At 28.4% G+C, this 27,903-nt stretch overlaps 6 protein-coding genes across 10 annotated transcripts; 4 read left to right on the top strand and 2 right to left on the bottom strand.

Annotated features, from left to right (window-relative positions):
* Window positions 1–393: 393 nt before the first annotated feature.
* LOC118065867 (DDB1- and CUL4-associated factor 6-like) lies at window positions 394–6,262 on the bottom strand. 2 transcript variants are annotated; one of them, XM_035081425.1, is made up of 17 exons: window positions 5,615–6,262; window positions 5,297–5,451; window positions 4,686–4,803; window positions 4,427–4,605; window positions 4,212–4,347; window positions 3,984–4,141; window positions 3,734–3,905; window positions 3,403–3,645; window positions 2,946–3,318; window positions 2,749–2,876; window positions 2,572–2,670; window positions 2,447–2,504; window positions 2,237–2,377; window positions 1,726–1,978; window positions 1,547–1,652; window positions 982–1,066; window positions 394–727 (listed from the first exon to the last, which is right to left on the bottom strand). In XM_035081425.1, the coding sequence occupies exons 1-16, from the start codon at window positions 5,703–5,705 to the stop codon at window positions 1,008–1,010; spliced, it is 2,469 nt and encodes an 822-aa protein (XP_034937316.1). In that variant the 5' UTR covers window positions 5,706–6,262; the 3' UTR covers window positions 394–727; window positions 982–1,007. The 2 variants fall into 2 exon arrangements, with proteins under 2 accessions (XP_034937316.1, XP_034937324.1); XM_035081433.1 differs by having other exon boundaries at window positions 395–727; window positions 2,749–2,858; window positions 5,615–6,260.
* Window positions 6,224–8,319, top strand: mRpS31 (mitochondrial ribosomal protein S31). The gene is made up of 7 exons (XM_035081710.1): window positions 6,224–6,637; window positions 6,760–6,979; window positions 7,054–7,132; window positions 7,220–7,412; window positions 7,492–7,626; window positions 7,703–7,932; window positions 8,006–8,319. Exons 1-7 carry the CDS (start codon window positions 6,603–6,605, stop codon window positions 8,278–8,280), a joined length of 1,167 nt encoding a protein of 388 aa, XP_034937601.1. The 5' UTR covers window positions 6,224–6,602; the 3' UTR covers window positions 8,281–8,319.
* A 135-nt stretch (window positions 8,320–8,454) lies between these two features.
* LOC118065848 (leucine-rich PPR motif-containing protein, mitochondrial-like) lies at window positions 8,455–12,291 on the top strand. 3 transcript variants are annotated; one of them, XR_004690197.1, is made up of 3 exons: window positions 8,455–11,615; window positions 11,695–11,843; window positions 11,910–12,044. XR_004690197.1 is itself a non-coding variant. In XM_035081398.1 (3 exons), exons 1-3 carry the CDS (start codon window positions 9,099–9,101, stop codon window positions 12,281–12,283), a joined length of 2,820 nt encoding a protein of 939 aa, XP_034937289.1. In that variant the 5' UTR covers window positions 8,455–9,098; the 3' UTR covers window positions 12,284–12,291. The 3 variants fall into 3 exon arrangements, 2 of the variants coding, with proteins under 2 accessions (XP_034937289.1, XP_034937280.1); XM_035081398.1 differs by lacking the exon at window positions 11,695–11,843 and adding an exon at window positions 12,135–12,291 and having other exon boundaries at window positions 11,910–12,063; XM_035081389.1 differs by adding an exon at window positions 12,135–12,291 and having other exon boundaries at window positions 8,455–11,843; window positions 11,910–12,063.
* LOC118066004 (uncharacterized) lies at window positions 12,024–13,602 on the bottom strand. Its single transcript, XM_035081694.1, has 2 exons — window positions 13,219–13,602; window positions 12,024–13,143 (listed from the first exon to the last, which is right to left on the bottom strand). The coding sequence occupies exons 1-2, from the start codon at window positions 13,584–13,586 to the stop codon at window positions 12,321–12,323; spliced, it is 1,191 nt and encodes a 396-aa protein (XP_034937585.1). The 5' UTR covers window positions 13,587–13,602; the 3' UTR covers window positions 12,024–12,320.
* Window positions 13,603–13,921: 319 nt separating this feature from the next.
* nompB (intraflagellar transport protein 88-like protein nompB) lies at window positions 13,922–18,496 on the top strand. The gene is made up of 13 exons (XM_035081415.1): window positions 13,922–14,309; window positions 14,393–14,446; window positions 14,518–14,967; window positions 15,033–15,250; window positions 15,336–15,567; window positions 15,766–16,110; window positions 16,184–16,373; window positions 16,442–16,589; window positions 16,655–16,766; window positions 16,845–16,913; window positions 16,988–17,288; window positions 17,356–17,520; window positions 18,358–18,496. The coding sequence occupies exons 1-13, from the start codon at window positions 14,169–14,171 to the stop codon at window positions 18,471–18,473; spliced, it is 2,541 nt and encodes an 846-aa protein (XP_034937306.1). The 5' UTR covers window positions 13,922–14,168; the 3' UTR covers window positions 18,474–18,496.
* A 1,197-nt stretch (window positions 18,497–19,693) lies between these two features.
* LOC118066421 (hexokinase-2-like) lies at window positions 19,694–27,842 on the top strand. Of its 2 annotated transcripts, none has more exons than XM_035082449.1 (10): window positions 19,694–19,971; window positions 22,588–22,698; window positions 25,505–25,658; window positions 25,749–25,967; window positions 26,133–26,452; window positions 26,544–26,656; window positions 26,728–26,883; window positions 26,953–27,092; window positions 27,191–27,324; window positions 27,408–27,842. In XM_035082449.1, the coding sequence occupies exons 2-10, from the start codon at window positions 22,618–22,620 to the stop codon at window positions 27,495–27,497; spliced, it is 1,407 nt and encodes a 468-aa protein (XP_034938340.1). In that variant the 5' UTR covers window positions 19,694–19,971; window positions 22,588–22,617; the 3' UTR covers window positions 27,498–27,842. The 2 variants fall into 2 exon arrangements, with proteins under 2 accessions (XP_034938340.1, XP_034938350.1); XM_035082459.1 differs by lacking the exon at window positions 19,694–19,971 and adding an exon at window positions 21,117–21,135.
* The last annotated feature ends 61 nt before the right edge of the window (window positions 27,843–27,903 follow it).

The following is a 27,903-nucleotide window of genomic DNA, read 5'->3' as shown; positions in this document are numbered from 1 at the left end:
ATTATACTTACCATTTATAGAATGAATAATAATAATAATAATATAAAACTTTTTTATTCAACGAAAGAGAAAGAATAAGTCGTTTAATCGTGACGGAGACAGAATTAACAATACTTTAGAATGAAATCGTTTTTACAATTCTACTCATTTACTATTCCTTTTTGTTTGACATCAAAGAAGATTTAAAATATTAATTACATGTTTTATATTTATAAAGACATCCTTTATTTGGAAGATGAAAAGATCAAAACACTTTTACGAGATATATGTTTTCTTTTCAGAAAAAAATGGAACAAAATAAATAAGTATGGTAAATTATATGATAGTGGATTGATAATGAAATATTGCAAATCTAATTATTGTATTTTATTATAAAACTGTAATGTTCACATTAGAATTTCATACATTTACCGTCATACATTATAATAAATTTACGACCAATATAGTTAAATGAAAATATTGCACATCTTTTTTACATTTGAAAACGGCAACTTCTCAATATTCCATAATTTTATAATTATTTCTACATTATTTGATATATTGCACACAAAAGCAACTGTGATGTAATACAAAAATTATTTCATCAGTTGTAATTAATGTAATTTATATGGATAATAATTGAATATCCAACATTTAAGTATCTAAATAATTGTAAAATTAAATTCTTTTTTATTGTCGGCAAAATATTTGAGATTCTTCATCATTTAAGGCACATCCATGTCTTTAACTAAATACAAAGCAAAGAAGGGAATTATAATCATTATCATTCATAATAATATGTAAGTATTTAAATTGATATTTAATATATTATAGAAATAACGAATAACACTCCAATTCCAAACTGTAAAAATGCAAGAATATTTGGTCTAATTCAATTATTTGACTATATGAAATTAACTTATGGTTCGCCTTTTTTAAAAGTTGTATCACTATTGCCATATCTACCTGCGAAATAGCATTACGATATATTTACGATTGTACCTTGATGAATGTAAGATGAAAATATTTTAGCTTCCTCGTAATTCATCAGCTTCATCGCTACTTCTGCGTCGATTACGTCCACGTCCTACAAACAGTTTAAATCTGCCATAAAAAAAACATTTGATAAATATTCGGGGAATAGGGAAGTAAAGTTATACGTATTCCATTCAATCTTTTGATACTAATACCTTGGCGTCTAATCATTTGAAGTAAATAATATCATTTCCATAGATTGATAAATGGTCATTAACTATTAAGTTTATTGATTAATGGATGTCGTTTGAGGATGTCGTTGACAGAGTGAAAAAAGCATACAAATTCGTGATAAAAAATTGAAAGCTCAGTTTAATAACATATAATTGGTAGGTCAAGCAAAAAAAAGCTGTTAGTATAATATAATATAAGCAACTATAACTATCAATTGACATTAAATATTTGTGTTATACAATAAAGAATTTAATTTGTCCTAGCAGTATGATGATAATGAATACAGGTCCCATATGATTAGACAAATTCGTTAATTATCTATTTGTGATCTGATGAATTTATCGTTAAAAATCACTACCTCTGCGTATTTGATTGAGACAAGCAAGCATCCGGATCATAAATACTGCTGGAACCGTGATTGTGTCTTTGGTCTCTTCAAGCATGACTGCATTACGTTTTTGGAGCTATATGAAAATTTATATTAGTATATATTAATTTAATCATCATTTAGCATATTAATAGAATAAAATAACTCACATCTTCCGCGAAATTAACGTTAAAATTGGCTTCTGCATTTATTGGTGCCCATAGCTTTACATCATAATCAATACCAGATGTTGCCAGCATAGGTAAATAAGGATGAGGTTGTAGACAATTGACTACATGTTGATCAGCCTCAAGTAACATACAGAGTTTCGCAGTTTCTCGTTCCCATATAAAAACGTGACCGCAGTCGCTGCCTGACATGACGAAATCGTTGCCCCAAAAATTTGCTTCTTTGATCATAGTCCTAAAGAAACTAGAGTCAAACGAGGGAAGGACAAGCGATGAGAATTTTGGATGGGCTGATTCTAATTGGCCCAATCCACTTGGAATCTTTATCAAAAGTTTCATTACTACGGAATTCTACTTACTATTGGGGTACTACTACAAACGTCAGTATACCAAAATAAGTCACACAATAGTTTGTTTGGTACGTCAATACATTATTAGAACTTAGAAATAAGTGCAACAGGGATTATTTTTTAAATGAAGTAATTTATCATACCTAGCATTGCGATGGCCCATATATTTTTGTCTTACATGAAATTCTGTTGAGGTATTGACATTGATAGATTCATTGCAACCAAAGGCAGCCCGTATATTTGCTACTGCTTCATCCATTTCTGTTTCTATTGGATTTACTACACTGTTGAATATAAACATTTTATTCAATTGTAATTTATATTATTCTTTTCATTTAATTATGTTTATTTACCGATTGCTGGGTTCTTCCGCTTCATCTTCACTGTCAGTATAAACATCGTCATTTATTTCTAAAATTATTTTTATTATTACTTCTTTTCGAGTTCATTTTGTGAGAATAATATCGAAATTACTCACGGTCAAAGAGTTCCTTATATGATTTACTATTTTCACTATCAGGTGGATTCGATGATTTGGTAACTGTTTTAGAATCAATATTTCGACTACTTGATGGTCCTTAAAAAATAAAAAAGAGAAACATTATGAATATAACTTAAATGCTGTTTTAAAAAAGTAAATTAATTAAATAATTACCAGGATGATAACTATTTCTTATGACTTCATTTGCTACGCCCATGGAAATGGTTGCTCCGGTAGAACTTTTGTCAGAATATGTTAGATTCACTGCAGGTTCGCGCCCATGTCTAAAATTACATTCGTCACTATGAAAATCATTAGTTATTTACATTTACAAGCCCACGACATTTATGAGAATAAATATATATAAATACTTTTCAAGAAAACCATCTCTCATCGATGTCAATCTGTCTTGAAGATTTTCCATCATGGTTTCATCCCTTGTGCCTTCAACATTATCAGAGCTATTACCTTGAAGATTATCATGATTGTCAATATCATCTGTTACTTCATTCCTATTTTCTTTGTTATTCGATGATAAATTTGATTGACTCGACTGAACTAATCTTTCAGATTGATTTGATTCATTATTTCTATCAGAATTATCTTCAATTTCTTCATCGACCAATTCTGATAATGAATTATTTGTAACAGAATTTGGTACATCTTCTTGTTCACCAGAAGATTCTGGATTTTCTGTTAAATTATTATCCCTAGAAGCTTCTAGACTCTCATTTTCTTGACCATCTTTTATGAAATTAATATCAAAAAATAAATTTGTAATTTTGATTCTACTTTAACTTGACTTTAATTTTCTAAATTTTTATTTACCTGCTCCTCGAAAATTTGCTTCCGTGTCCATAGTTTGTAGGTCATTATTTTCTTCCCCAGAATTTTCACTAGTACCTTCTCCGTGTTGACCGCTTGTATGTCGATCGATAACTCCTTGAAAGCTGTCTTCTCCACCACCACTTAGAGCTGCCCTTGTAGCAGGATCGTTTAACATTCTGCTTAATACGTCAGTCATTCTTTGCATTAATGATGTATGTAACATAGGCCGAGCTTGAGCTATTTCTACACAAGATTATTATGGAATTATGTAATCTTCGATTATTCTCGATAATAGAATAAACCTGACTAGAGTATGACTTGAGTGATTTACCTGCACCATTACGACGACCACCTTCTCGCTCTGGTCGTGCATCTGGACCAGTGTCTGACCAATCTCCACGTAATCTTAATCTACGGACTGGTTGTAAAGATCTTGCTGGCTGTCTTTTATTTTTATTTTTTTCCAGAGGCGAATTTTTTTTTAAACATACACTACCTTGATTCTAAAAATAAATTATTTATGAAAAACAGAAAGACGTTGAAAACATAGTTTGGTTGTACAAAAAATTTTGTTACTATACCTTGGCACTAAATAAATAAATATGATCACTACTATAGCTGACAAGAACATCATTCCCATCTGGACTATAACAAAGAGATGTTATTCGATAAGGATGTCCTTCAAACTCTGGCACTGTAAACATGGACACTGGAGGAATACTATTTTCATCTGACCAATCTGGAAAACAAATTATTTATAAATTTCTAACGAATTAACTAAATTTATTTATTTGATTTTAAATAAATACTTTTTGCTCCAATACTCAACATCCGCCGATCGTAAATTCCTACAGAACTATCAGAACAGCCTATGGCTAAATAATGAGGCATAGAAGGATTGATCGACATTGCTGTAACTGGCCGTTGACGTAAAATCAATATATCCTAAAAAAATGTTGAATTTTTTATGAATTAGCTGAGCTCCATTTATGATTCTTTTCAGATAATAATGATGAATACCTACCTCTTTACATCTTGATACGTTACATGAAGATTTAACACGAAGATCAAAATATCGAACTGTACAATCTTCTCCACAACTGAGAAAAGTATGCGGTTCTCCAGGAACAGTAGCTATTTCATAAGTAGTACCATTATGACATGTAAAATGATTATGAAAGGTTTCTGATGCTCGCATAAAGTCTAAAATTAAAAATTACAAAATCAGTAAGTCTTCTTCATATTTCAAGACTTGAAAACAACTAAAACAGTAAAATTGTTACCTGTATAAAGAATCATTCCATCACCACTGCAAGACACAATACGATGGTCACCATTACAGGGTAAAAATTTGGCACTAAATATATTTGCTCTATGGCTAGTTTTATAATGGTTTAATACCTGTATCAAAAATAAAATATGTATTTCTTGACTGATGGTTGCAATCGATTATTGAGGTAGTAACAACAGAATTTATGTCGTCTTAAAAAAAATAATTGTAAATCAAAGGGTATAATTAGTATCAGGGAGTACATGAGTTAAATTTCATTATCCCATTTGGCATAGTTGCCAATTTACTATGTAGGCCAATGTTAAACCTTGACTACATTTATTACAGTAACTTCCTCTTTTCGAAGACATTTGACAAAATTTTTTGGTGTAAATCTTATCAAAAGTATATATATTCAACATTAATAAATAAAATTATATCTTACGATGATAATTAGATTTGAAAAAAAAATTTACACGTCTAAAAATAATCTTGGATCTTTATCATAGATAAATTTCGAGATCAAGTGACAAGATTAGACTTATCAGATTTAATGTCAAAATTTAATCAATTATGATATATATATATATTTTTTTGTTATGCCAAAATATTAGTTTATTTTACTTTATGATTATAGATATCGGTAAGGACTAGATGTTGATCATCACTTCCTGAGAGAATTAATCTTCCAGTACTATTCCAACATATTGAATTGACACAGCCTCTATGTAATTTAAGACGTTTCACCAGTGACATTCGTTGAATCAATTGTAAACTTGCTGAAATAATTGAAAGAAAACAATAATTATTATTAATGAATTTGTAATTAGAAGTATCTAGAATGTTTTTATATCTCATGATAAAAGAACAAAATACTTCAATTGAATTTTACTTGAAATATATTTAACTGACATATAAATAATATGAAATAATTATAATTACCTTTACTGCTGCTGTAAAGCTTAACCCTAGTATTATAATCATACGGTTGATTGTAAATATCAGTAAAAAAACTTGGTTTAGATCTCTTCATGTTGCTCCAAATTTATAAGAAAACTAACTGGTGAAATGTAATGGATCGACTTAAATAAAAAAGCTTTTTTTACAAAACAAAAACTTGAATATGAATCACTGGTGATCACTAATTTGGTCCACGAACAAAAGCACAGAGCAAATGTTGGCGAAAGACCTCACTCAGGTCGTTACACTAAAATGAATAAACACTTAGCCAAAATTTTCTATAGTAATGACGTTTGTCAGAAGCACTCGCGCCATCATGACACTATAAATAAATAATCAAATTTCGTGACAAATCAACAAACTTCTAATTACTTCTATTTTTATAAATTGGATAGTTCATAGTAATTCTACAATGAGAATGTTAATAGCGAATGAGGAAATATGCTTTCTGCATCCTTTAGAGATACATCTTCACGAAATTAGCCGACTCTCACCGACTTTCTCAGTAACGTAGATATTGCTTTAAAAAATTATTGAATAATTTACATTAAATATAATATAATTAACTAATATTTTCATTGAGTAATTATATGTTAAATTTTAGTTGAAAGAAATTCCAATAATGTAGCGAAAAAATATTACAGAAAAAAAGTTCTTTTTTTACAACTTATTGTAGCCGCTCCTGAATGTCTTCTGTAATGATCACTACTGAACTGATTTTAGTTTTTGGAGGTTTTAAATAAAATTTTGATGATCACATCACGTGTTTATAATAACTAATTATAGTTTTTGTTATAAATCGTTAAATGCATCATAATAATGTTTAAGTGAAATTTATCAAATGAGCAAAGATAAATGTAGTCTGTATTAGTTTACTGTGTTGATATAAATACACCGGTTTCATTAAAACAATTAATGAGTTCATTATATAGTGTCATAAATTAAATATTTTCTACAAAGAACTATCATTATGAATACTATTCTAACAATGCATTTAATTTATAGGTAAATAGTTGAATGATTATTAATGTGTATTTATACGTAGCAATCAACATAACCTCTTTTATTATGCTCTGCTGCTTCAGAATGGGTGTGAAAAATATTTATCATTGATTCATTTTTTTCAGACGTATTCTTACTCTACGAACAGTCAATAAACAATATCTACATTCATCTGTGAATGTAATGAGTGCAAAAGACTCTTCTTCAGATTCTTCTTCATCGGATTCTGATTCAGATGATGATAAAAGCAAAAAAGAAATAAAAAAACAGCCTGAAAATATTCCTTCAAAAACAAATAAAGAATCCATTGATTCATTAAATAATCTATTAACAAAAATGATAACAGTATGTTATTTACTACTTGATTAAAACATTTATTAAGGATAAATAATGAGTAATTAATTACATTTTAATTAAAGGAAACATCTGCATCGAGGACTTTTCGATCAGCTCCAAAGCGAATTAAAGAGCCTAAACCATTAGAGAAACCAACTCTAGGTTTGTCTATGAAAAATTTATTCAAGTGTCTGTAAAATGAAGTAGGATTCCATACTCAAATTAACACTGATGCAATATTATTTACAGAACAGTCAATTATAACTGCAGCTAAAGAAACAGCTGATTATTTGGGCGGAGATACTGAAAAAACTCGTCAAGAATTAGTTGATAAAGTTTTTTCAACAAGAATACCACCTCAAGCTCCAGGAACTGAAGATACTAAAAAAAAGATACCAAAGGAAAGTAAAGATACTAAAGCTGGTTCAGAAATATCCTTGAGGTAGTTTATATTTTTTTTTTTAAATTCGTGCATCAATAGTGAAAAAAAAACATTTAATTTTAATTATTATTATTTGTAGTGAGTTATTATCAGGTATGAAAATAGAGCGAACTCAAGATAAACCTTTACCTCAGAGTAAATATTCAAGATCATCGAAAATTGAAGAGTTATCCAAACGATTTCAGCAACATGGATCTGGTATGATATCATTAAGGTATTATATATTTTTAAAAAATTTGATACATTTATAAAATTTTCTAGTTCTAATGTTTGTCAATTTTTGAATTCAGAGTTAAAGAAGTATCTGTAAATTTATTTGGCGGTAAACGGCTAGGAATTTTTGATGAAATACAAGAAGATATAATAGCTACTCAAAATCAAGAAATACCAATTTGGCGTGCTCTTGAACAGAAAGAGCTCAAATTATTACTCGAACATCCTCCAGAAAATATATTCCAAGAAATGATTCAGTGGACTGAGACAGGATTGCTATGGAAGTTTCCAATTAATAATGAATACGGTAATCACTTGTATTTTTTAATTGATAGTTAGCTAAGGGCATAAACTAATAAAAGAATTTTTTATTTATCTAGGCTATGAAGAAGAAGAAAGTGTTCCGTTTTCCGAACACGTATTTATGGAACGACACATTGAAGATTGGTGTCCAAAAGTAGGACCTATTCGTCACTTTATGGAGTTAGTCTGTATTGGTCTTTCTAAAAATCCGTACATGAAAGTTCAAGAAAAAATAGATCACCTAATGTGGTATAAAAATTTCTTTGGTGAAAGACAAGAATTACTTAAAGAAATTAATGTGATTAAAGAAGATATTCTGCCTTCAAAGAGTTCTAAACAGATTGAAGCATAATTATTTGTAATAAAATAATAAAAATGAAGATGTATATTATTTGAGAAGAATTTTAAGGCTGGGCTGAAGTCACAGAGCTGACTGATTCTTCCTATCTAAATACATTGGATCGTAGATTTCTAGTTTCTCCGCGAATTAATATTTTTCCTTGAAAATTTCAGTCTCAAATTAAAGATTATTTTATGATGCAGTTTCCTAAATCAAATTTCAATTATTCAATTGATGTTTTTGATAAAAAAATTAAAAAGAAAATTGAATAATTACGAAGAAATTAGAACCTACGGTTTAGGATGATTTTCCTAAATTTTAATTTCAAACTACATACTTGGATATGCAGACTTGAAATTGAGCTCGTTTATTGACATTTATACTTGATAGAAATGATAATAATGGATGGATATGTGTATTTAAAGTCATTTTCGATGATTTCTTTTTATAACCCTGTAGCGGCCATCTTGAAGCGCAGCAAATCAATTCAATAATTTGAAAAAATCAATTGGATAATTAAAATTTCTATCTAGCGCACTATATCATGAAATAATCTTTAATTCGGAACTAAAATTTGTAAAAAAAAATATTAAGTCGCAGAGAAATTAGAAACTAACGATAATATTAATATTTGAAAAAAATATAGAACAAACATTTAGTGACATCTTATAATTTACTACATAATCGTATGTTGATAAAAACGAAAACATTCAAAATACACGCATGCCGGTTTTCTTCATAAAAATAACGTGAGAGGTTAATAATTACTTGTATTATATAAATATTAATAAATGTTTAATAATCAATAAAAATTAAATAAGAAATATCAAATGTTATCTGTGCGGTTATGTACTCGGCTTGCTAAAGCTTTTCCAACGCGATCTGTAACATGTCAAGCTCAATTTATACAAAGATTTGTACATAACGTGAAAAGAAGAGGTTATCCAAGATTTATTGTTCATATACAAAGACAACAAATTCATTATAAAAATGATGTAAATAACAATAATACATTTAATTCAAACAATAATTATTATTATAATAGACGTCAAAATATCCGCCGAGTAAATGAATTGTTATCTTACATAGAGTTTTTGAAAATTAATTTAAAAAATTCTATAGTTGATCATGCAATTTTGCTTGAAGCATTAAAAATTTTTGCTGCATTAAATGTAAAAGTTGATGATTCAATCAATATTTTTTTACTCAGTTGTTGTGGAGAAATTTTGCCCAATGTTAAACCAGAAGTAAGACAGAAACTTCTCTATGACGTGTGGAATTCATTAAAAGAAAAACATTACACCTTTTCTTTTGATTATTATCACACATTTTTGAATGTTTGTGCTCAAAATTGTGAAGATATAAAACCTCAAGAATTTATTGAGAACATGACTCTACAACCCAATAAAGATACTTATATTCAGTTATTAAATGTATCTGCTAGTAGTGGTAATTTAAATAGTACTGTTTTTATCCTAAAGAAGTTAAAAGAACTTGAGTATTCATTAAATTTAGATGTAATAAATCTATTGATAAAATTTTATTCAAAAATCAATGACATGGCCTCTGCAAGATTTGCTTTAAACAGTGTTATTGATTCACACACTGAAGTACCAAATGAACTTTTTGGAAGTTTAGCATGCGGTTATGCACAACAAGGTGATGTTGATCATGTAATTGAATTATTAGAGCAACATTCAATATCCACAAAACAATTATTACAAATTATGAAGAACTTAAGTTTGGCTAATAAAGGTGAAACTATTGAAAATATTTTTAAATATATTCCAGTGAAAGAAATGCTTACAGATCCATTGCTTATAAATTTTATAATCGAACTCACTTATCTTCATAAAATCGATGATTGTCTTTTAATACTGAACTTTTTTTCTACGAAAGGTTTTACTCATGATATTCTTCATGCATCAAAATATTTTTTAAAAACTTTGGCAAGTAGTGAAACTTATGTACCCACAATTTTAAGTATTAGCAACAAGTTTTCTGAGAACTTTGGATTCACTACGGTGGCTCTATCATTATTACAAGGAGCTCTGATTTCAAATAAAACAGATCTATCATTTATACTATTAGAAAAAATGGCAAAAAATAATGTAGAAATCAGACCACATTATTACTGGCCATTGCTAATACAAATTTTTAAACAAAAGGGTGAACCAGGTATTTATGAAGTTATTGATCATTCAGTACAAATGGAGGTCAAATTAGATTGGACTACATTATCTGATTATATAATCCCTTATATAAGTATTTGGGATCCAATGGAAACATTGAGAAAATTGACAAACCACGGAGTACATGAATATATTGTAGTTACTCCGTTAATTAAATATTATTTAGAGCATGAGCAAATACCTAATGCTTCGATATTATGTCAAAAAATGTATAGAATGACTGATTTCAATGAAATATTGCCCTCACTTGTTCAAGCATATAGAATCAACAAGAAAGCTATTGATGTGATTGTACAAATTTTATTATTACCTGATAAAACTAAAGATTATCCTGGAAAATTTCTCTTCCAAGCAGTAAGTCAAAGACTGTTTCATAAAAATATTGAAGAGTTTGAAAAGTTGTTAAACATTTATAAGGCAAACAATATTTCTATATCTAGTTTTTCAGCAAATGCAATTGAAAATTATGCATTTAGTGCAGATGTTGAAAAAATCAAAATATTATTTAAAGCTGCCAACATAATAAATAATGAAGACAAATCACCAGTTTCTAACGCTGAACGAATATCGGGTATGGTCCATCCTCAGCACATGAATCAGGAACAACTAGACTGTCATTTAACAGAATTGAAATCTAAAGGTCTCAATTTTCGAGGAGCACTGAGAAAATTTTTTTTAACATGTGCTAAAAATGGTGATCTTAAGAAACTGGAAGAAATTAAAATGGAAATGGAAAAGTATGGAATGCAATTGACACCAGGCATGAAATCATGTTTGTTAGAATTGTATGCTCGAAATGAGAAAGCAATTGAAGCCTACTATCTTATTTTGGACTTAAAAAAAGATCATCCAGATTGGACACTAGATTCTTCTAAGATCTTGATTACAGCAACTTCATTACTTAATCACAAAGAAGTAGAAAAAGCTCTAAAATTAATAAAAGAAACTGAGGTAGTTTCTTTTCCAATGCAACGGCAGTGTTGGAAATTGTTAGATGTAGCTACGCAGTTGAAGAAACCACAATTAGTTGAATTACTATTAAATAATTTGGTCAAGAAAGGATTCTGTTCAATTGACAATACCGTATTAGGACCTCTTGTACGAGTACATTTGTTAAGAAATGATTTAACATCGGCTGTTGAAACTTTTAAAATTGTGAGTAAACGATTTAATAAAACTCCTTTACGTCAAGAATTGATTAATGTACTTGTAAAAACAATGAAAAATGATCCAGCTCAAGAATCGACAGAAGATTTTTATGCTATGCTCGATGACGTTCTCGAGATAGTTGCAAAGATTCATAGTCGAGAGCAAGTTGATCACGATCTGATGATAGCATATGCACGATTTGATATGTTAAATCAATTAAAATTAATTTTACAGGTAAAAATAATTATTAAAATGAAGCATTTCTTTAGTTTCCTACAGTCATAAATTTATTTTTTACAGAAGCTACAAGGAAAACACATCCATTTTAAAAGAATTGTAGGTGGAATGGAAGAAAAAGTAAAACAAAAAGTATTATTAACACTTCTTGACGCTGCTCGTGACATACATGGAATAAATCGCCCATTAATTTGTGACTTATTGTTCGCTTCTTATAGTAAGTAAATTTTTTTTCTCTGTTAGATTTCTTAAAAATGAAAATACGTTAAATGTTAAAATTTTTTTGAGGTAATACAACAAGTATTCATGATGCATTGGAACTATGGCAAAAAATGAAAGATGAAGGCATAACTATATCAAATAACATAGAAACAAAATATTCAAAAATTTTGGACTCATATCAAAAAATAATATCGCATACCACTGAAAATAAATAAGAGAAAAATTAATTATTTTTTTCATTTAAATAATTTTTTAACCAATTAACTTTGTACGATCTTGAAAATTCATTGTTCGGTTTATTGATTTAATTGATTTGTCTTCCAATTGACTCAAATTTATTTGCTCTCGGTTTTTTCGAATGAATTTTTCTAAATCATTATGAGCATCCATTATTTCATCTAATTTCTTTTCAAATGCAGCTATTCTTCCATGTATGTCTTTTATTAACGCATCATCGGTTATTATTAATTTAAACTGATCTTCTTTTGAATCAACTCCAAACTGTTCTAATCGATGTTGAGTTTTTGTTTGTCTCTCATTATCTTCCTTTTCTAGTTCATTAATTGTAATTTCCACATTATCTTGTGTTTTTTCATCATATTTACTCTCACAATTAATTCTGTTTTGTTCAATATCCTTTCTTTCTTCAACTTCATCAATTTGTGTGCTTAATAATTTTATTTGTTCTTCTAGTCTCATTTTCACAGCCAATATTACGTCGATTTCCAATTGCTCTTTTTTTATTTTATGCTGCAATTCTTTTTTTTTCTTAATCAATTCCAAATATTCCCTTCTTATTTCTGGATCCGTAAATTCAATAATATTTTTATCATGTCCTTTTTCAAAATCTACGTTTATATCTGATTCATCTAAAATGCCACTAATATTATTACTAGAGAATCGATTTTGAGTTTCACTTGATTCATCAGTTGATTGTTTATTTTTAACACGATGACTTATTAAAGAGTACTGTTTTTTTTTATTTTCTATATCTTTACGAATAGCTGCTATCTCTTGAGTAAGTTGATGTATTTGTAGTTTTAATGAATCTTTATGTTTTTTATGTTGATTATCTCTGTAAAAAATTTTATTACATTTTTATGCTTAATAGCAAGTAGTTTCAAGTTTTGATGTCTATAAAAAGTCATACCTATCCATTGAATATTTTTGAGTAGGCCAAGTATTTGCACTATGAATTTGCATTTTATTATTATTGTATGTTCTTTGACAAAAACACTTAGGAAGTAATTTAGCACTTTTTTCACTCATCGATATAGTTGAAGCAATATTAGAGCTGGTATCTGTCGTAAGTTCTGTTTGCGAACTAACTGATAATACATTCTCTACATTGTCTTGAGATAATAACTGCCCTTGTCTTTCTTGAGATTCAGTTATGCTAATACTAGGTTTGTTTAATGTACTTTCACTTTTGTTTATGTCTTCTTTATTTCTCTGTCGTGAAAAAAGCTCTACATCTTCTGGTGATTCATTATTCAACTCCGGTCGTTTTGTTTTCATTCTTATTTGCACAAATTATATCCTTTTGTAGTTTTAAACTTCTACGAACTATAAAATTGACGTTTGATCGTAGATTACTATGGAAACAATTTCACTAACAGATGAATATTAAAATTATGGTATTTTTGTGTAGAATAAACGAGTAGGAAAAATAAGAGTGAAAAACTATCAAGTCCGAACTGCTAAGGGAAATCCCTGCGCAATGACTCTGAATTGTGGCGCCATGCACGCGCATATTTAAATCAATCCAATCGAGTTATGTGGTTTCTAGGTAACGAAAAACAAAAACAATGCATTACCGAACATAAATGGTTATCAAATATTACTATGCTCACGTTGTGAACCTAAAAAAGCTAATCAGTATATATTTATTAATGCTGAAGTTATGTTTAAATAATTTTATATTAAAGCAATAAAACTTTTAAAATTAAGTATGTGCTCTGTGAAAAATTTTTATATTTATTTGTTTATCGCTGATAAATTTAGCTAAAGAACTTTGAGCTAACAAATCAATAAAAAAACACGAAGTCAAGTTTTACGATCTAAGTATTTGTACGGGGTTTTATAATAAATATTTTTACAATGATAAGTACCCAACCGCCTATGGATGATGATCCCTATCAGGGGTACAGCAATTATCCAATACCATATGATGCTAATCAATTAGTTCAAAATATGGAATTTCAAAATGCTCTACAAATGAGTGATATTAGACGAAACATGGTAATTACTAGTATATTTTATATTATCATTATTATAATCGTATCGATAAATTTTTTTGTTTAATATTTTATTAAATATTACAGATGACCCCAAGACGACCACCGGGTACGGCAATGCGATTAGGGACATCTTCAGGGGTGCGTTTTATTCGTACAAAGATTGTCTAACTTTTTTTTATTGTAAACATGATAATAAATCATAATTATAGTTTCAACGAACAGCTACAGGTCGACCAGGAACAGCATTTAAACCTGGTACAGGATTTAGACCAGGAACTGCATTTCGACCAGGAACTGGTCTACGACCTAGTACTAGCTATCGACCAGGTACAGGGTTTAGACCGATGACAGCAGTGCGTGGTGCTGGTTACACCAGCAGTCGACAAGGGCCTTTTGATCCTTTAAATATGGGAAGTAGTTCGCGTGGACCCGCTCCAGCGTTAGAGCCAGGAAAAGAAGATAATCCAGAAGAAAAAGTTAAAATTGCAGAAAGAAAAATAATGGAATTAATTGAAAGCTCTGCTGAAGCAGTTAGTAAAAATGATATGAAAGTTGCATTAGAACGAGCTAAAGAAGCAGCTTCTCGAGAACGTGTTTTAATTCGTTTACAAGAACAAGCTGGATTAAGTGATAGTCATAACGTTGATTTAACATTTGCAGTAAGTGATTCTTTTTTGTAAAATCATTTAATCTTTGTTTTTCTAATTGTCATTTCTTTTTCTAGACATCATTTAATTTGGCTATTCAATATACCAATAACGAAATGTATACTGAAGCAATAGATACTTATCAAGATATAACAAGAAATAGAATGTTTAATAACAGTGCAAGATTAAAAGTGAATATGGGTAATATTTATGTAAAAATTGGTCAGCTTTCGCAAGCTATTAAAATGTATAGAATGGCACTAGATCAAGCACCAGGTACACAAAAAGACTTGAGGTAAGATTAATTTGCAATTGACAAAATTAATGAGATTAAAGATAAATAAAAATCAACATTAGTTTGAAAATAATTATAATTACAGAATAAAAATAATGCACAACATAGGAATGTTATTTGTGCAAATGGGCCGTTTAGAAGAAGCTGCTAACAGTTTTGAGTGGGTAATGCGAGAAAGAGCGGAATTCAAAGCTGGTTTGCATGCTATTTTATGTCACTTTGCATTAGGTCATCGTGATAAAATGAAACGAGGATTTTTAGAACTGCTTGAAGTTCAGCTTAACATAGACCAGGAGGACAAATATTCAATCAGTACAGTGAGTTGGACACGAGAGCTCTAGTCCGATACCTGGTGTTAGCACACTTATTTTTGCCTAGTATTTATATAACTTATTTACACCCGTCATGTTTTCATTACATTTAATGTTGTTTGTTTTGAAATTTTTTCTTTTGAAAATATGATTATATCTTTATAAAATGCCTTATTTTTTAAGTGATTTGTTTTTATTTTTCAGGATGATGTTGCAATTAATATACTGAATGAAGTTATAAAAACAGATGAATTGTCAGTGTTAGAATCTGATATGAAAGCAGAAGCGGAAAAAACAATTTTAAACGCAGCAAAACTAATTGCACCAGTAATTGAGGATTCTTTAACTGTTGGATTTGCATGGTGTGTAGATGCTATAAGATCATCCGCTTATGGTCCTTTAGCAGCTGACTTAGAAATAAACAAAGCCATGGTATTACTCCATAACCGTCAGATTACACTAGCCATAGACACATTAAAAATGTTTGAAAACCGAGATACAAAATCTAACAGTGCTGCATCAACTATGCTTTCATTCATTTATTATCTTGTACGTGGTATTTTTTTTTTAAGATGAATTTTCTCATGATTATTATTAATCATATCAATAAATATTTTATTAGCAAGGAGATTATGAACAAGCTGAGCGTTGCGCTGAAGCAGCACGTAACGTCAACAGTAATAACAGTGCGGCTTATGTCAATCTTTCAGCATGTGCAATTAAAAGAGGTGAATTGGAAAAAGCACGAGAACTCTTAGAATACACACTTGAAATAAATCAACCAGATCATGTTCAAGCCCTCTATAATTTAGGTATATTTTTTAGCTCACCCAAAATTGGTTTATGTAATGATTTTTTTACAAATCATTTTTTTTCTCAGGGCTTGTATATAAAAAACTAGGTGAATATGAAGATGCACTAGAATGCTTTGAAAAAATTCAAAGTCTTGTTAGGCATGACCTACAAACATTATATCAGCTTGGACATTTAAATCAGCTTCTAAAAGATACCGACCAAGCGTTAGAATGGTATCACATTTATCTTATCAGATTGAACAGAAAATATTCTCTCAAAACTAACAGATAATTTTTAGGTACAATCAGTTATTGGGAATTGTACCATGGGATCCGGGTGTACTCCAAAAATTGGGAGAAGTCTATGATAATTCTGGAGATAAGCAACAAGCATATCAGTATTACTATGATGTATATATATATATATATTTCAATCATCATTTTTATACATAATAAAATATTCAAAATTAATATTTAATTCTATTTCAGTCTTACAGGTATTTTTCTGGGAACTTTGAAGTTATTGATTGGCTCGGATCGTATTTTATTTCCATGCAAGTATGTTAATTAGTTGATTGAAAGGTGAAAAAAATAATGGTATTGGAATATAAAGTTTTTTCATATTATTCAAGGTCGCTGAGAAAGCGTTGCCATATTTTCAAAGAGCAGTTGAACTTGCTCCTGATCAACCACGTTGGCGACTATTGGTAGCCGCATGTTTAAGAAGAACCGGTCAATTCCACAAAGCTTTAGAAGAATATCAAGATATTCATGAAAAATTCCCTGAAAACATTGAATGTTTGAAGTTTTTAATTCGACTTTGCAGTGATTTAGGACTTAAAGAGGCTCAAATGTATGCAGCGGAGTTAAAGAGAGCAGAAAAAGCAAGAGAACTAAAAGAACGTCTAGGATCTGGTCGGCCTGGAACGACTAGTAAGAATATTTTCAACCTCATCAAAATTATATTTGAAATAAAATTAATTATTCATTGCTATTAAAGGCTCGAGAAGAAGTAACAGTGGAAATTCATCTCGCGCTGGATCTGGAATAAGTGTACAATCAAGTCCCAGTGCAAATCGTAAAGAACTTCGTACTGGACATGGACATCTAAATCGAATGAATACATTAGAACGTTTAGAAAATTCTACTCCGGAACCACAACATGGTAATTTTTTTATTTTTCATTTTCTTCTGTTAAATAGTCTTTATCGTCTTTAATATTATCAGCCAATATTAGATCAATTTCAGATATCAATAATTGTCACTATCATCAGTTTTAATTATATCTTTTATGGTTTTTAAGTCTTGTGATTATTGCTCCGAATGATATAAGATGTTGATTTATTGTTTTATAATCAGAGGTTCAGAATATTTATTGTCTAGTTTATATAAGCTTTGAATAATAATCTAAGCATATAATATGTCATATATCTAGCATTTAGTATTTATAGTTTTTTATTTCAGTATCAAATTAAAAAATTTTTATCATATGGATTATATGTTTAAACATTTAACTATTTTACTTAAAAATTATTTATCTGAAGATTATCCATCGAAGATATTTCAATTAACAATGCAAACTAACAAGTCGTTCGGTATAAATTATTTGATGAGTTAATGATTTAATGACCAAGAGTCGTTAATTTTTATTATTGAAGAAAATGTAGACTTGTTATTTTAAAAAAAAAAAAATGATAATACACCAATAATGATTAGAAAAAATTATTGATGCATAAAAATAATAAAAATGTACTATGTCCAAATAATCTACGTTGAAATTTATGGTATACTTCTTCTGTGATATTAAAAGGCTAAGCATAACACAAATGATGTACACCTATTGCGCGTATTACCTTAATGGATTAAATGGATGATAGATGTATTCAACTGATTTGTACCGTCTATTTGTAGTCACTATATATCACTCTTATTGTAGCCTATTTTAACTCATGTACGTTCATAAAAATGCGATAAATAATTGTCTTTCATTCTATTATTTAAGATATATTCTACGTTGACCCTGTAGGACCACTACCAATTCGACCGATGACAGCTGCTGGAAAAAAAGAGGAAGATTTCGGCGATGAAGAATTAGGTGATGATCTTCTACCTGAGTGACTAGTGTTTTCTAAGAATTTGACCGAAACATTTATTATACTTGTTCAGTCTTTTTGTCTAAAGAGTGATCTTGTAATAGTAATAAATATTGATAGTTAAAAGATTTTTTAAAAGTAAGATTAATAAAAATTTTATAATCATTGAAATGGAAAATTTGTTAAATTATTAGAAAAATAAAATTATATAAAAAAATATAATCTTAAAATGTTCTAATTTTTCATTTCTCATGAAATATTAAAAGATAAATTATTTGTCCCTCATATGGACAAAGTTCATGTTTGGTCTTTGTGTAAGTGCAATGAACAGATAAATGATTTTTTATTAATTGAATATGAATTGTCTTTAAAATAATATATCAGAGATGATGTTGACAATTTAGAAATTAGTTTTTAAAGAGATTAATAAAAATGTAAAAGTGGTTGCGCGATCGAGATTATTGAAACAAGTTTTAAATCTATTCAATTTTACTACAGACTTGTCATACAAGTCCAGGTTAAAAATATGCATTTTAAATTCGTAAATTAGCCAAGAATTACTATAATGTGTCATTCAAGTTCTTGTTAATATATGAATTCAACAGAAAATGAATGTATATGTTATTGAAATAGTATATGAAGTAAAAATATTATTTTACATCTCTTCAATTTGTAGAATAAATGTAGTAAGGAAGCATGATAACAAAATGAAACTAGTTTTTTGTTAATGAATAGTCAGACATATGGTAGATAAAAGACCCAGCCTCCAATTGAGTTACGTAAATTTCGAAGGAACCGAATTATAAATGAAAAAAAAAAGAAATGATATGCCCAGAGAAAAAACTTTATAATCTGTTGTGACACTAAAACAAAAAGTGTGAAAAAATAAATATTGTACAGTTTAATATTTATTAATATATTCGAAAATTGTAATTTTTTTTTCTTTTTCATTTAAAAAGATACTTATTGAACATAAAATATTTTAATATTGAATATTGTATTTGTCATTTCATTTTGAACTTAACAATTCAGTCGTGTATATTTAGCCTACTCTACTATAAGAACATATATATTTGTATATTACATTTAAAATATGTTCGGGAGAATATGTGTCTGTGTACATTTTTCGTAATTTTTTATATTTAAAACCAGTCTTATCATTGAAGGAAAGAGTATAGAGTTCTCGAAGTCAGTTAAAATACATTGGAGTGGGGATTCGATGGAGGCTCGACCACTTCTAGAGGCTCGTTGCCAATGCAGTGTGTGATGCCGTTCACATTCAATGATTTAGTTTCCATCTGGATAGTATATACACGCGTTAACTACAAGAGGGAAAACTAGTTTTTATTTAGAGAAGTTGCTTCTTTATTTTTCTATATTGTTATCAGCAACTACTGGAATCAGATATTTTCTTATTACGTGAAGACATTCAATACAACGATTCAATCTTGGAGAACGGCACGTGGATCTGAGTGCCACCACTCCGATATTGAGTAAATTCAGTAGTGATAAATTCATTTCAGGTAAGATTACATTTTTTGTGTATATATATATATATTTTATTTACCCTAACTCATACATACACTCATGAAACATTTGTAAAACTATTTAATCTCTTGGTATTTATAATTACCAATGCAACAGGTGATTAGACTCTTAAAAATTTTAATGAGTATTTAAGTAATGTTGTTACTCGAATGTTTTATGTTGGTTTGTTTTAAAGCACTCATTTATTAATTAAAATCTAATTTTAAATCCAACATTTTCAGAAAGTAAATTAATAATTACTTATTAGAATTTCAAAATTAAATTCTATTATTCCAAGTGATAATTTTGCACTTTCTTTCAAGGACACATTGTTATAGTAATCTATAGCGATAAATATTAATTTACGTAACTGAAAAAAAAAAATTTTTAATCAACTGCATAACTTGGAAATTTCAACATAATTGATTAACAAATTCGAATATGATTGATTATCTCAAGTGCGTTTATCCTCTTACGTGAGTTATTTTTGTGTACAAAAATGATTTTTTTATTTTCTTATTTTCTTCTCTTTCGCAGTATCAAGATAAAAAAATCGCTAGATGGTACTCTAATATTTAATTACAATTATTTTTTTCAACATCCTTTCATCAAATCTGTTATAAACGTCAAATGTGATTATATACAATCATAAAATATACATATGTATTTGCGGAAGTAAACCACATCGTCTGTGTTTATGATCGTAGATTTTTTTCAATTTTTAGTTTTATTCTATCGTTTTTTTTTTTTTATTTACGTATATTATAAAAATAGTCGTGAGATTTGATATAATTGTGGAGTGTTAAATAACGAGTTGGTGTGATATGTATACCAAATTAGAATAGCTTGGTCAGGTCAACTGGCTAAATGATCATATCTGACGTTTACACCTTTCAATTGATTTCAATCGAGGCTTATTCGCTTCTTCAGTTGTTCAAAGTATATACAATGGAGCTTCTTACTATCTTTTTCCTCTCTCTTTCCATCTTATCACCCGTCTTTATGATATATAATCATACAATATTCGGCTTATAGTGACAGGAAGATTAGACTAAATAACGCAGAGCTATAGCCATAGCTATAGCTATAGCTTACGTATACGTAAGCCAAATTGTATAGTATTCAGTGAGGAGTAGTCTTTCGAAATAATTTGATATAAAGTAATCAAAATATCGTTTTTTTTTTAAGTTATATATTGTAGATGTGTGTATTATAATATATAATTAAAATATCAGTGAATTTTTTTAGATATAATTTTATAGATGAGTAATAAGTTTAATTTATTAATATTTAATTAAATAATTTAATGACACATCAAGTTTTCGTCATTTAATAGAATACGTCTAGCTACTTGATCATTGCGACTACTCGTTTAAAGCCATTTAAGCACGAGTGGTTTCATTTGATCACTTATTTTGCTCACTATATAAGGAAATTGTAGTAATTACAAATATTTAAGATGTGCTGACAATTAATTGTCTGAATAAAACGCAACTATTAATTCAATTTCTGATGAAACTTCTTCATCAGCCGCAAGTTTATTTAATCACTCAAAGAATAAATCTTGATAAGTTGATGTGTTTTATCATACATGTTTGTACCACAATGTGTTAACTCTATTCATGATTGACATTTAATGAAATAATTACCTATGATTTTCAATGTGCTTCGATTTATTAATAAGTAGCGGTGACATCAAGAATTTTCTGAATTATAATTGAATTGAATATTCTACTAATGAGTCATATAAGAATTATGTTATATAGATCGATGATATGTTACGAAAATTTTTGGACGTAGGCCTGTATAAATAATCGATTGATAAAATTTCTATCTAAAACTTGTTCAACTACTAACTCTTATCACTTATGTCAACGAAGCGGCGATTTGAAAAAGCCATGTTGCAGTAGATCTTTCTCTGTAATTGTGAAAATAGACTTAGATTAAATTGTTGCGTCATATTTTTTTTCTTTTTCATTAATTTCAAATAAAAAAAATTTCTATCACTTAATTATTTCTTTACACACTTTTTTTTTAATTGATTATTGTTTTGTTCAGTCTTCAATTGTTTATTAATTATTTTTTAATTAAATTTTTTCTGATAACAACTAGTTTCTTCGTCTACCCATGTCACATTAGATAGTACTTTTTCTATTAACTATTGTTTATTTAAGCAGACAAATTTTATCAAGATTTTTTTGGGTTTCTTCTTCAATTAGTTTATATTTAGAATTTGATAAAAAAGCCATTGTGATGTATTGATGCGTATTTCATCATTTGAATATCAATCCTAAAAATAAAATAGGTCTCCTTGATTGTTGTGTTATTGTTCATCAACCATGTAACAAGTGTAACAACGAATAAACTGCGGGCTTCGATGAAACAAATATGATGATTTAAAAAGATATCAGGGCGCCCATCTGATTACTAATATTGACGTACACTTTTAGAATGTTTTATAATCAAGGATCATAAGATAAAACAAAGCCTTTTTCAATCTTGATAACAGACATGAGTCTTAATAATCAAATTTTATAATTAAATAGTTAATTGAATGTTCAAAAGTTTAATTTATGAAATTCAAATAATTAATTAAAAATTTCTTCATACAGGATTTATTGACTGATATTAATTAAAACATCATGATGCCTGCTGAAAGAATTCTCCATGAAGCTATCCAAGTAGCTCCACTGGGTCTTACGGATGATGTCAAACGTCAAAAGGTAAATATAATAAAAAATGTTAAGTCCTAGATTTATAAATGTTTGATATAGAATTTATAGCGCTTTTATAGACACAATCCATTATTACGAGAACCCTTCTACTATATTGATGTACTAATAATAACTCAGTTGGACGCTTCATAAATTAAGCCTAAGTGTCTGAAGTGATAAAGGCTAGGGCACTGGTGAATATATTCATGCTACAAACATCAAAAAGTTGATTTAAAGTATTTTGTTCATTTCTTTTAATTAATATTTGATGATATTTTTAAAAATTGATAAATTAAATCTTGTTGATCAATCTTTAAATAGAGTAATAATTTTTACTCTGTTCTTGATAATTGTATGTACACATTCATAAAAGATCGTTAAAAATTTTTAAGTGATTATACTTTTTACTTCAGTAGTAAAACTATCGTTAATAAATGCAAGCACCTGATAAAAATTTTATGAGTTTTTCAACCACTTGATTCTCAAGAAAACATTTTCTCCAAAGTATTTTAATTTTAAAGAAATTTATTTTATGAGAAGATTTAGCTCTTAATAAATGCTGAATTGTCGAAATAAAATTTTTTTCGGCAGATAATTTTCTTCAATTTCATTGATATTTCAATGAATGAGGTTATCATATAGAAATTAATAGGTCATTAAATAATCTTGGTGATTTTGCTACCATGAACTTGAGGTTATCATCGATGCAGTTTCAAAAGGGTATCAATTATTTTCTGAGTTCACTGGACCATCTAGAGCTTATTATATTAACACATCGAAGATACAAGTCCAATTAAATAATTTTTTAATAAATATAAACATAGAAAATTAATTGAAAATTGTTAAGAAACCATCTGTTTCTGCAAAACTATCGTTTGGTTTTCCTAGTAATTTATTCCTTATCGATATTGAATATTTATAGCACTGACACTTGGAATTATTTATTATAATAATTATCAGAATGTATTATAATTAGTTGACTGATTGATATACAATTAAATCTTAATTTTTATAAATATGATGCTAAGATTTTGTAATCAAATTTTCCAATATAAAATACATTTCATGACGATTATTTATCATTCCATTGAACTAGTACTAGTTAAATGTGACAGATAATTCACAAACTACTATGTCTAAACATATGTGTGTATAAATTCTCTCAGACATACCAGCTTGTTTTTTAACCAATGAGAGATTGTGCTTGGAACGAGCCCCTGTCCTCGAACGGTTTCTAACGACATTCTCATTCTTATGTTTCACCATCTCATCTTGCCTGTCCAGTTTTTTCTATTTTATTTTAATTTAGAGTAATATTTTTACTGACTAACATTTCCTCAATAAAATAAAATCATTGTCATTTATATATAAGGAATATTTGTTTTTTGCATAATGAAGTTAAATGTAATTGTACTTTAAAAGATATATTATTGTCAGGATAATTATGAAAAAAATAGCTTTCTTTTTCATCAGAATTAATTTTTTAAAATGTCAGATAATAAAATCCAATAAACGTTTAATAAATAAAAAAGTAGGCGTATTAAATAACTGAAATAATAAAATGATGACGTATGATTATCTGGTAATTAGATTCTAGGAATTGTACAATATGCTTTTTTTCATTAGAAAAATTGCAATTATTTCAAATACTCTGGTCAAGTGTAATCTAACAGCAGATAAATTTTAAAATGCTCGCTTATTAACTCTGACAAGTTCAGATACAATCGAAGTCCTCATTAAAAAAAAAGAGTATCATCAATTGTAAGCTAGTTAAGTTAGTCTTACGATATCTATTCACGTGACGTCAAAGAATTATGTATGAATTCATGTGATAATTAAACCATTATGCATTATTTATTTTATGGTTGAGGCTATACTTTAGCAACAATTAACTTATGATAATCGATTTTTTGAAATACCATTAACTGTTAAATATGTAAAAAATTATTTTAAAAAAGAAACTTATTCAAATCATCACACGGAGGAAATTGCTTTGAATAAAATTTGTTATAATAATTAGCAATGTTAACGACGTATGAAAAGATCAATTAATCATACATTGATGTTTAATGTGTGAATTTCTTTGTAAAAAATATTAGACTTTGATTGTGTAGTTAAGTACCTGACTCGATCAGCTTACTCTGAATAATAAATTTGCTAAGATAATTTATTGTTCATATATCAAATCGTTATGGTCATTTATTGCAATATTCATAATCAACTTGGATGCAATAATTATAATACTGAAGTTATGATTAATAAGTTATGAGAGAAAATATTATTAATGAGAATTTCCAAGAAAAAAAAAGATTGATAAGTTTTGAATTGAAGGGAGATAATAAGGGAGAAACCCAACGAAAATAAGACGTTTCCCGAACGTTCTCAAACGTTTAATATTCATATTTTATTTTGACTTCTATGATGATTCTTTGAATTAAATCAATCAAGATAAATTTATTTATTTAAATTTTTTATATAAGTTCATTGATATCATGATTTTTGTTTCGTATTGTACTGATTATTCGTTATATAACGATGGATTTTTGTAAAAACAAATTTCAAACAAACAAATTCTTATGTCATAAATGACTTACGAAGTATATTTCGCGAATCCGGATCATTTTCTCTAATATTACTTTAATCACTAAATGTAAGTAATGACTTGTTTGTCTACCAAGTAAATCAATTTTTTTGCAATTTGCGTCTAGATTTTTTCTCGGAAAATTTCTGTTTATTTTGTTATTTTTCAACTTACCTTGTAATTGCACTGGTAATAATGCACTGCTTAATCACCTTGCCTGTTATGATTTTTCAGATTGAAAACTCGTTGGTACAGATGAGACTTTCAGCTGCAACTGCAAGGAAAATCCAAGACATCTTTAGATCAGAAATGAATAAAGGTATTCATCAACAGCCTTCATCTCTTCAAATGGAAAACACATATATTCCAGAATTACCTAATGGAACAGGTACAAATTAGTTATTTTTCTCTAATAAAAATTTTTTGAAAACTTAATTATTTAATTTACTCATAATTTAAAAATACTGACTTATTGCAGAAGAAGGATTATTCCTGGCTTTAGACTTAGGAGGCACTAATTTTCGAGTTCTCCTAATAGAATTAGTCAATGGTGTTATTGTACGAGAAGATGTAAAAAAATATCACATTGATGCTCATTTGAGAACCGGCTCGGGTATCCCATTGTTTGAATATCTTGCAGAATGCGTCAGCAACTTCGTTATAAGCGAAGGTCTTCAAGATGTAGAACTTCCTCTAGGTAATTTAATATAATTATTCTCTCTAAACACTGTGTCTTGTAATCTTCTATTTTTTGGGAGTAATTTCTTGACAAAAAAAATTTTAAATACAGTGTAGAATTTTTTACGTGGATTAAAAAACATCTATTTACAAATTTAACTGATGATTTTTCAAAATATTATAGGTTTCACTTTTTCATTCCCGATGATTCAGCATTCTTTGGAAACGGGTATTTTGCTAACATGGACAAAAAGCTTTAATTGTCCAGATGTAGTAAATAAAGATGCAGTTAAATTATTGAAAGATGCTCTCGCCAGACGTGCTGATACAAGGGTTAAAGTGGTAGCTGTACTCAATGACACCACTGGAACACTTCTTCAAGGCGCTACTCAGGATCCAAATACTGCAATTGGTCTTATTTTAGGCACAGGAAGTAATGCTTGTTATCTTGAGCGGGCTGATAAAGTAGAGCACTGGGAACCTGAAAGACACGGTGAAAGAGAGGTAAATAAGTTACATGAGAATAAATTTAATTTTCAAAGTTATTCAATATCTGCATGAACAATTTATTAAATTAATTACTTTACTTACTTAGGTAATTATTGATATCGAATGGGGTGCTTTTGGTGATAATGGCGTGCTAGATTTCATTAAGACGGATTTCGATCGTGAAAATGATGCTAATTCTCTACTCGTCAAGTCATTCACGTAAGTTTAACTTGGTTAATGTTTCCAACTTCAACCATAGGAAATGCTTTCATGCTAAAACTTTCTTTCAGGTTTGAAAAATACATCAGTGGGAAATATCTCGGTGAAGTTGTACGGATAATTCTTGTTAAATTATTGAAGGATGGTTTATTATTTACAAGAGAAACTCCAAAAAAATTGCTTACAGTAGGAAGTTTCTTAACAGATTATGTATCCCTTATTGAACAGTGAGTAGCAAAATTTTTCTACTTAACTTATTTTTTTTACAATAGATCTAATATTTTTTTTTAATTCAGAGACACTGTTGATGGTGGTGGTTCTAATACAAAAGAAGTATTGGCTAAGTTCGATATAGTACCTGACGAAGAAGACTTAAAAATTGTTCAATATGTTTGTGAAGTTGCCTCAAATCGTGCAGCTCTTCTCGTATCTATTTGTAAGTAGCAATAAAATAAGTACTTATATGCTAACACGTTTCTAAATAATTGATGAATTTTTAAATAATAAAACTATGTATAATGAATAATGTTGAAGGCTTAGCAACCCTTTTGGATCACATGGAACGTGAAGAAGTGACAATAGCAGTTGATGGGTCTCTCTATAAACATCATCCTCGTTTTGAAAGTTGGATGAATCAATATATTAGTTTGTTATCACCTGCAAGAAAGGTAAATGATCAATAATGACTTAAAAATGTAATAATAATAATTAATTTAAAATAGTATTAATAATAATTTTTTGCTATTTTAAGTTCAAACTAATTCAGACTCAGGATGGAAGTGGAAAGGGTGCTGCAATTGTAGCTGCAATAGCATTGAAGTTGAAACAAAGATTGGAGTGAATGACAAAAAGTTATCTACTTTTAATGTGTTGTTTTATGTTTCATTAAACGCAATCAGCAGTCTGGCAAATTATGATTATAAATCTTAATTTCTACTATCAAGTCTGAAAGTTTAGTAAATATTGTTGATAAAGTTTGATTATGTTAATTTCGGAGATTCTCGTGAATATTTTATTTTAACACAATTATCAATTTTTGCAAACTCTTTTTTATGATTATATTAAAAATATAAGGTTAAGATTATATTTTGTTTTTAATTTACATTAAAATTTCATGCATTTTAATTTGTCATATCTAATCTAAAATTTAAATATTTTATGGAACATTCTTAAAAATTAATTAAATGTTATAAGCATTCATTTGGATATATGTTTATATTTTACAAAATATTTTAATATAAGCTAAG

Source organism: Chelonus insularis, unplaced genomic scaffold (assembly GCF_013357705.1).
Source record: "Chelonus insularis isolate UGA/USDA-ARS -01 unplaced genomic scaffold, ASM1335770v1 contig_121_pilon, whole genome shotgun sequence".
Taxonomy (NCBI): Eukaryota; Metazoa; Arthropoda; class Insecta; order Hymenoptera; family Braconidae; genus Chelonus; species Chelonus insularis.
This window is presented reverse-complemented; position numbering and strand designations above follow the sequence as displayed.

Excerpts from the sequence above, each read along its gene's own strand:
- LOC118065867 (XM_035081425.1), bottom strand. The coding sequence starts at position 5,705 with ATGAAGAGATCTAAACCAAGTTTTTTTACTGATATTTACAATCAACCG. Across the intron at positions 4,804-5,296 it reads CCGATATCTATAATCATAAA|GTATTAAACCATTATAAAAC; the intron begins GTAAAATAAACT and ends TTTTTGATACAG. Across the intron at positions 2,671-2,748 it reads AAGAAATAGTTATCATCCTG|GACCATCAAGTAGTCGAAAT; the intron begins GTAATTATTTAA and ends TTATTTTTTAAG.
- mRpS31 (XM_035081710.1), top strand. The coding sequence starts at position 6,603 with ATGAATACTATTCTAACAATGCATTTAATTTATAG. Across the intron at positions 6,980-7,053 it reads TATTAACAAAAATGATAACA|GAAACATCTGCATCGAGGAC; the intron begins GTATGTTATTTA and ends TTTTAATTAAAG. Across the intron at positions 7,413-7,491 it reads GGTTCAGAAATATCCTTGAG|TGAGTTATTATCAGGTATGA; the intron begins GTAGTTTATATT and ends TATTATTTGTAG.
- LOC118065848 (XM_035081389.1), top strand. The coding sequence starts at position 9,099 with ATGTTATCTGTGCGGTTATGTACTCGGCTTGCTAAAGCTTTTCCAACG. Across the intron at positions 11,844-11,909 it reads AATTAAAATTAATTTTACAG|AAGCTACAAGGAAAACACAT; the intron begins GTAAAAATAATT and ends TATTTTTTACAG. Across the intron at positions 12,064-12,134 it reads CTTATTGTTCGCTTCTTATA|GTAATACAACAAGTATTCAT; the intron begins GTAAGTAAATTT and ends AATTTTTTTGAG.
- LOC118066004 (XM_035081694.1), bottom strand. The coding sequence starts at position 13,586 with ATGAAAACAAAACGACCGGAGTTGAATAATGAATCACCAGAAGATGTA. Across the intron at positions 13,144-13,218 it reads CAAAAATATTCAATGGATAG|AGATAATCAACATAAAAAAC; the intron begins GTATGACTTTTT and ends AATTTTTTACAG.
- nompB (XM_035081415.1), top strand. The coding sequence starts at position 14,169 with ATGATAAGTACCCAACCGCCTATGGATGATGATCCCTATCAGGGGTAC. Across the intron at positions 14,447-14,517 it reads GATTAGGGACATCTTCAGGG|TTTCAACGAACAGCTACAGG; the intron begins GTGCGTTTTATT and ends TCATAATTATAG. Across the intron at positions 15,251-15,335 it reads GGTACACAAAAAGACTTGAG|AATAAAAATAATGCACAACA; the intron begins GTAAGATTAATT and ends TTATAATTACAG.
- LOC118066421 (XM_035082449.1), top strand. The coding sequence starts at position 22,618 with ATGATGCCTGCTGAAAGAATTCTCCATGAAGCTATCCAAGTAGCTCCA. Across the intron at positions 22,699-25,504 it reads ATGATGTCAAACGTCAAAAG|ATTGAAAACTCGTTGGTACA; the intron begins GTAAATATAATA and ends ATGATTTTTCAG. Across the intron at positions 27,325-27,407 it reads TGTTATCACCTGCAAGAAAG|TTCAAACTAATTCAGACTCA; the intron begins GTAAATGATCAA and ends TGCTATTTTAAG.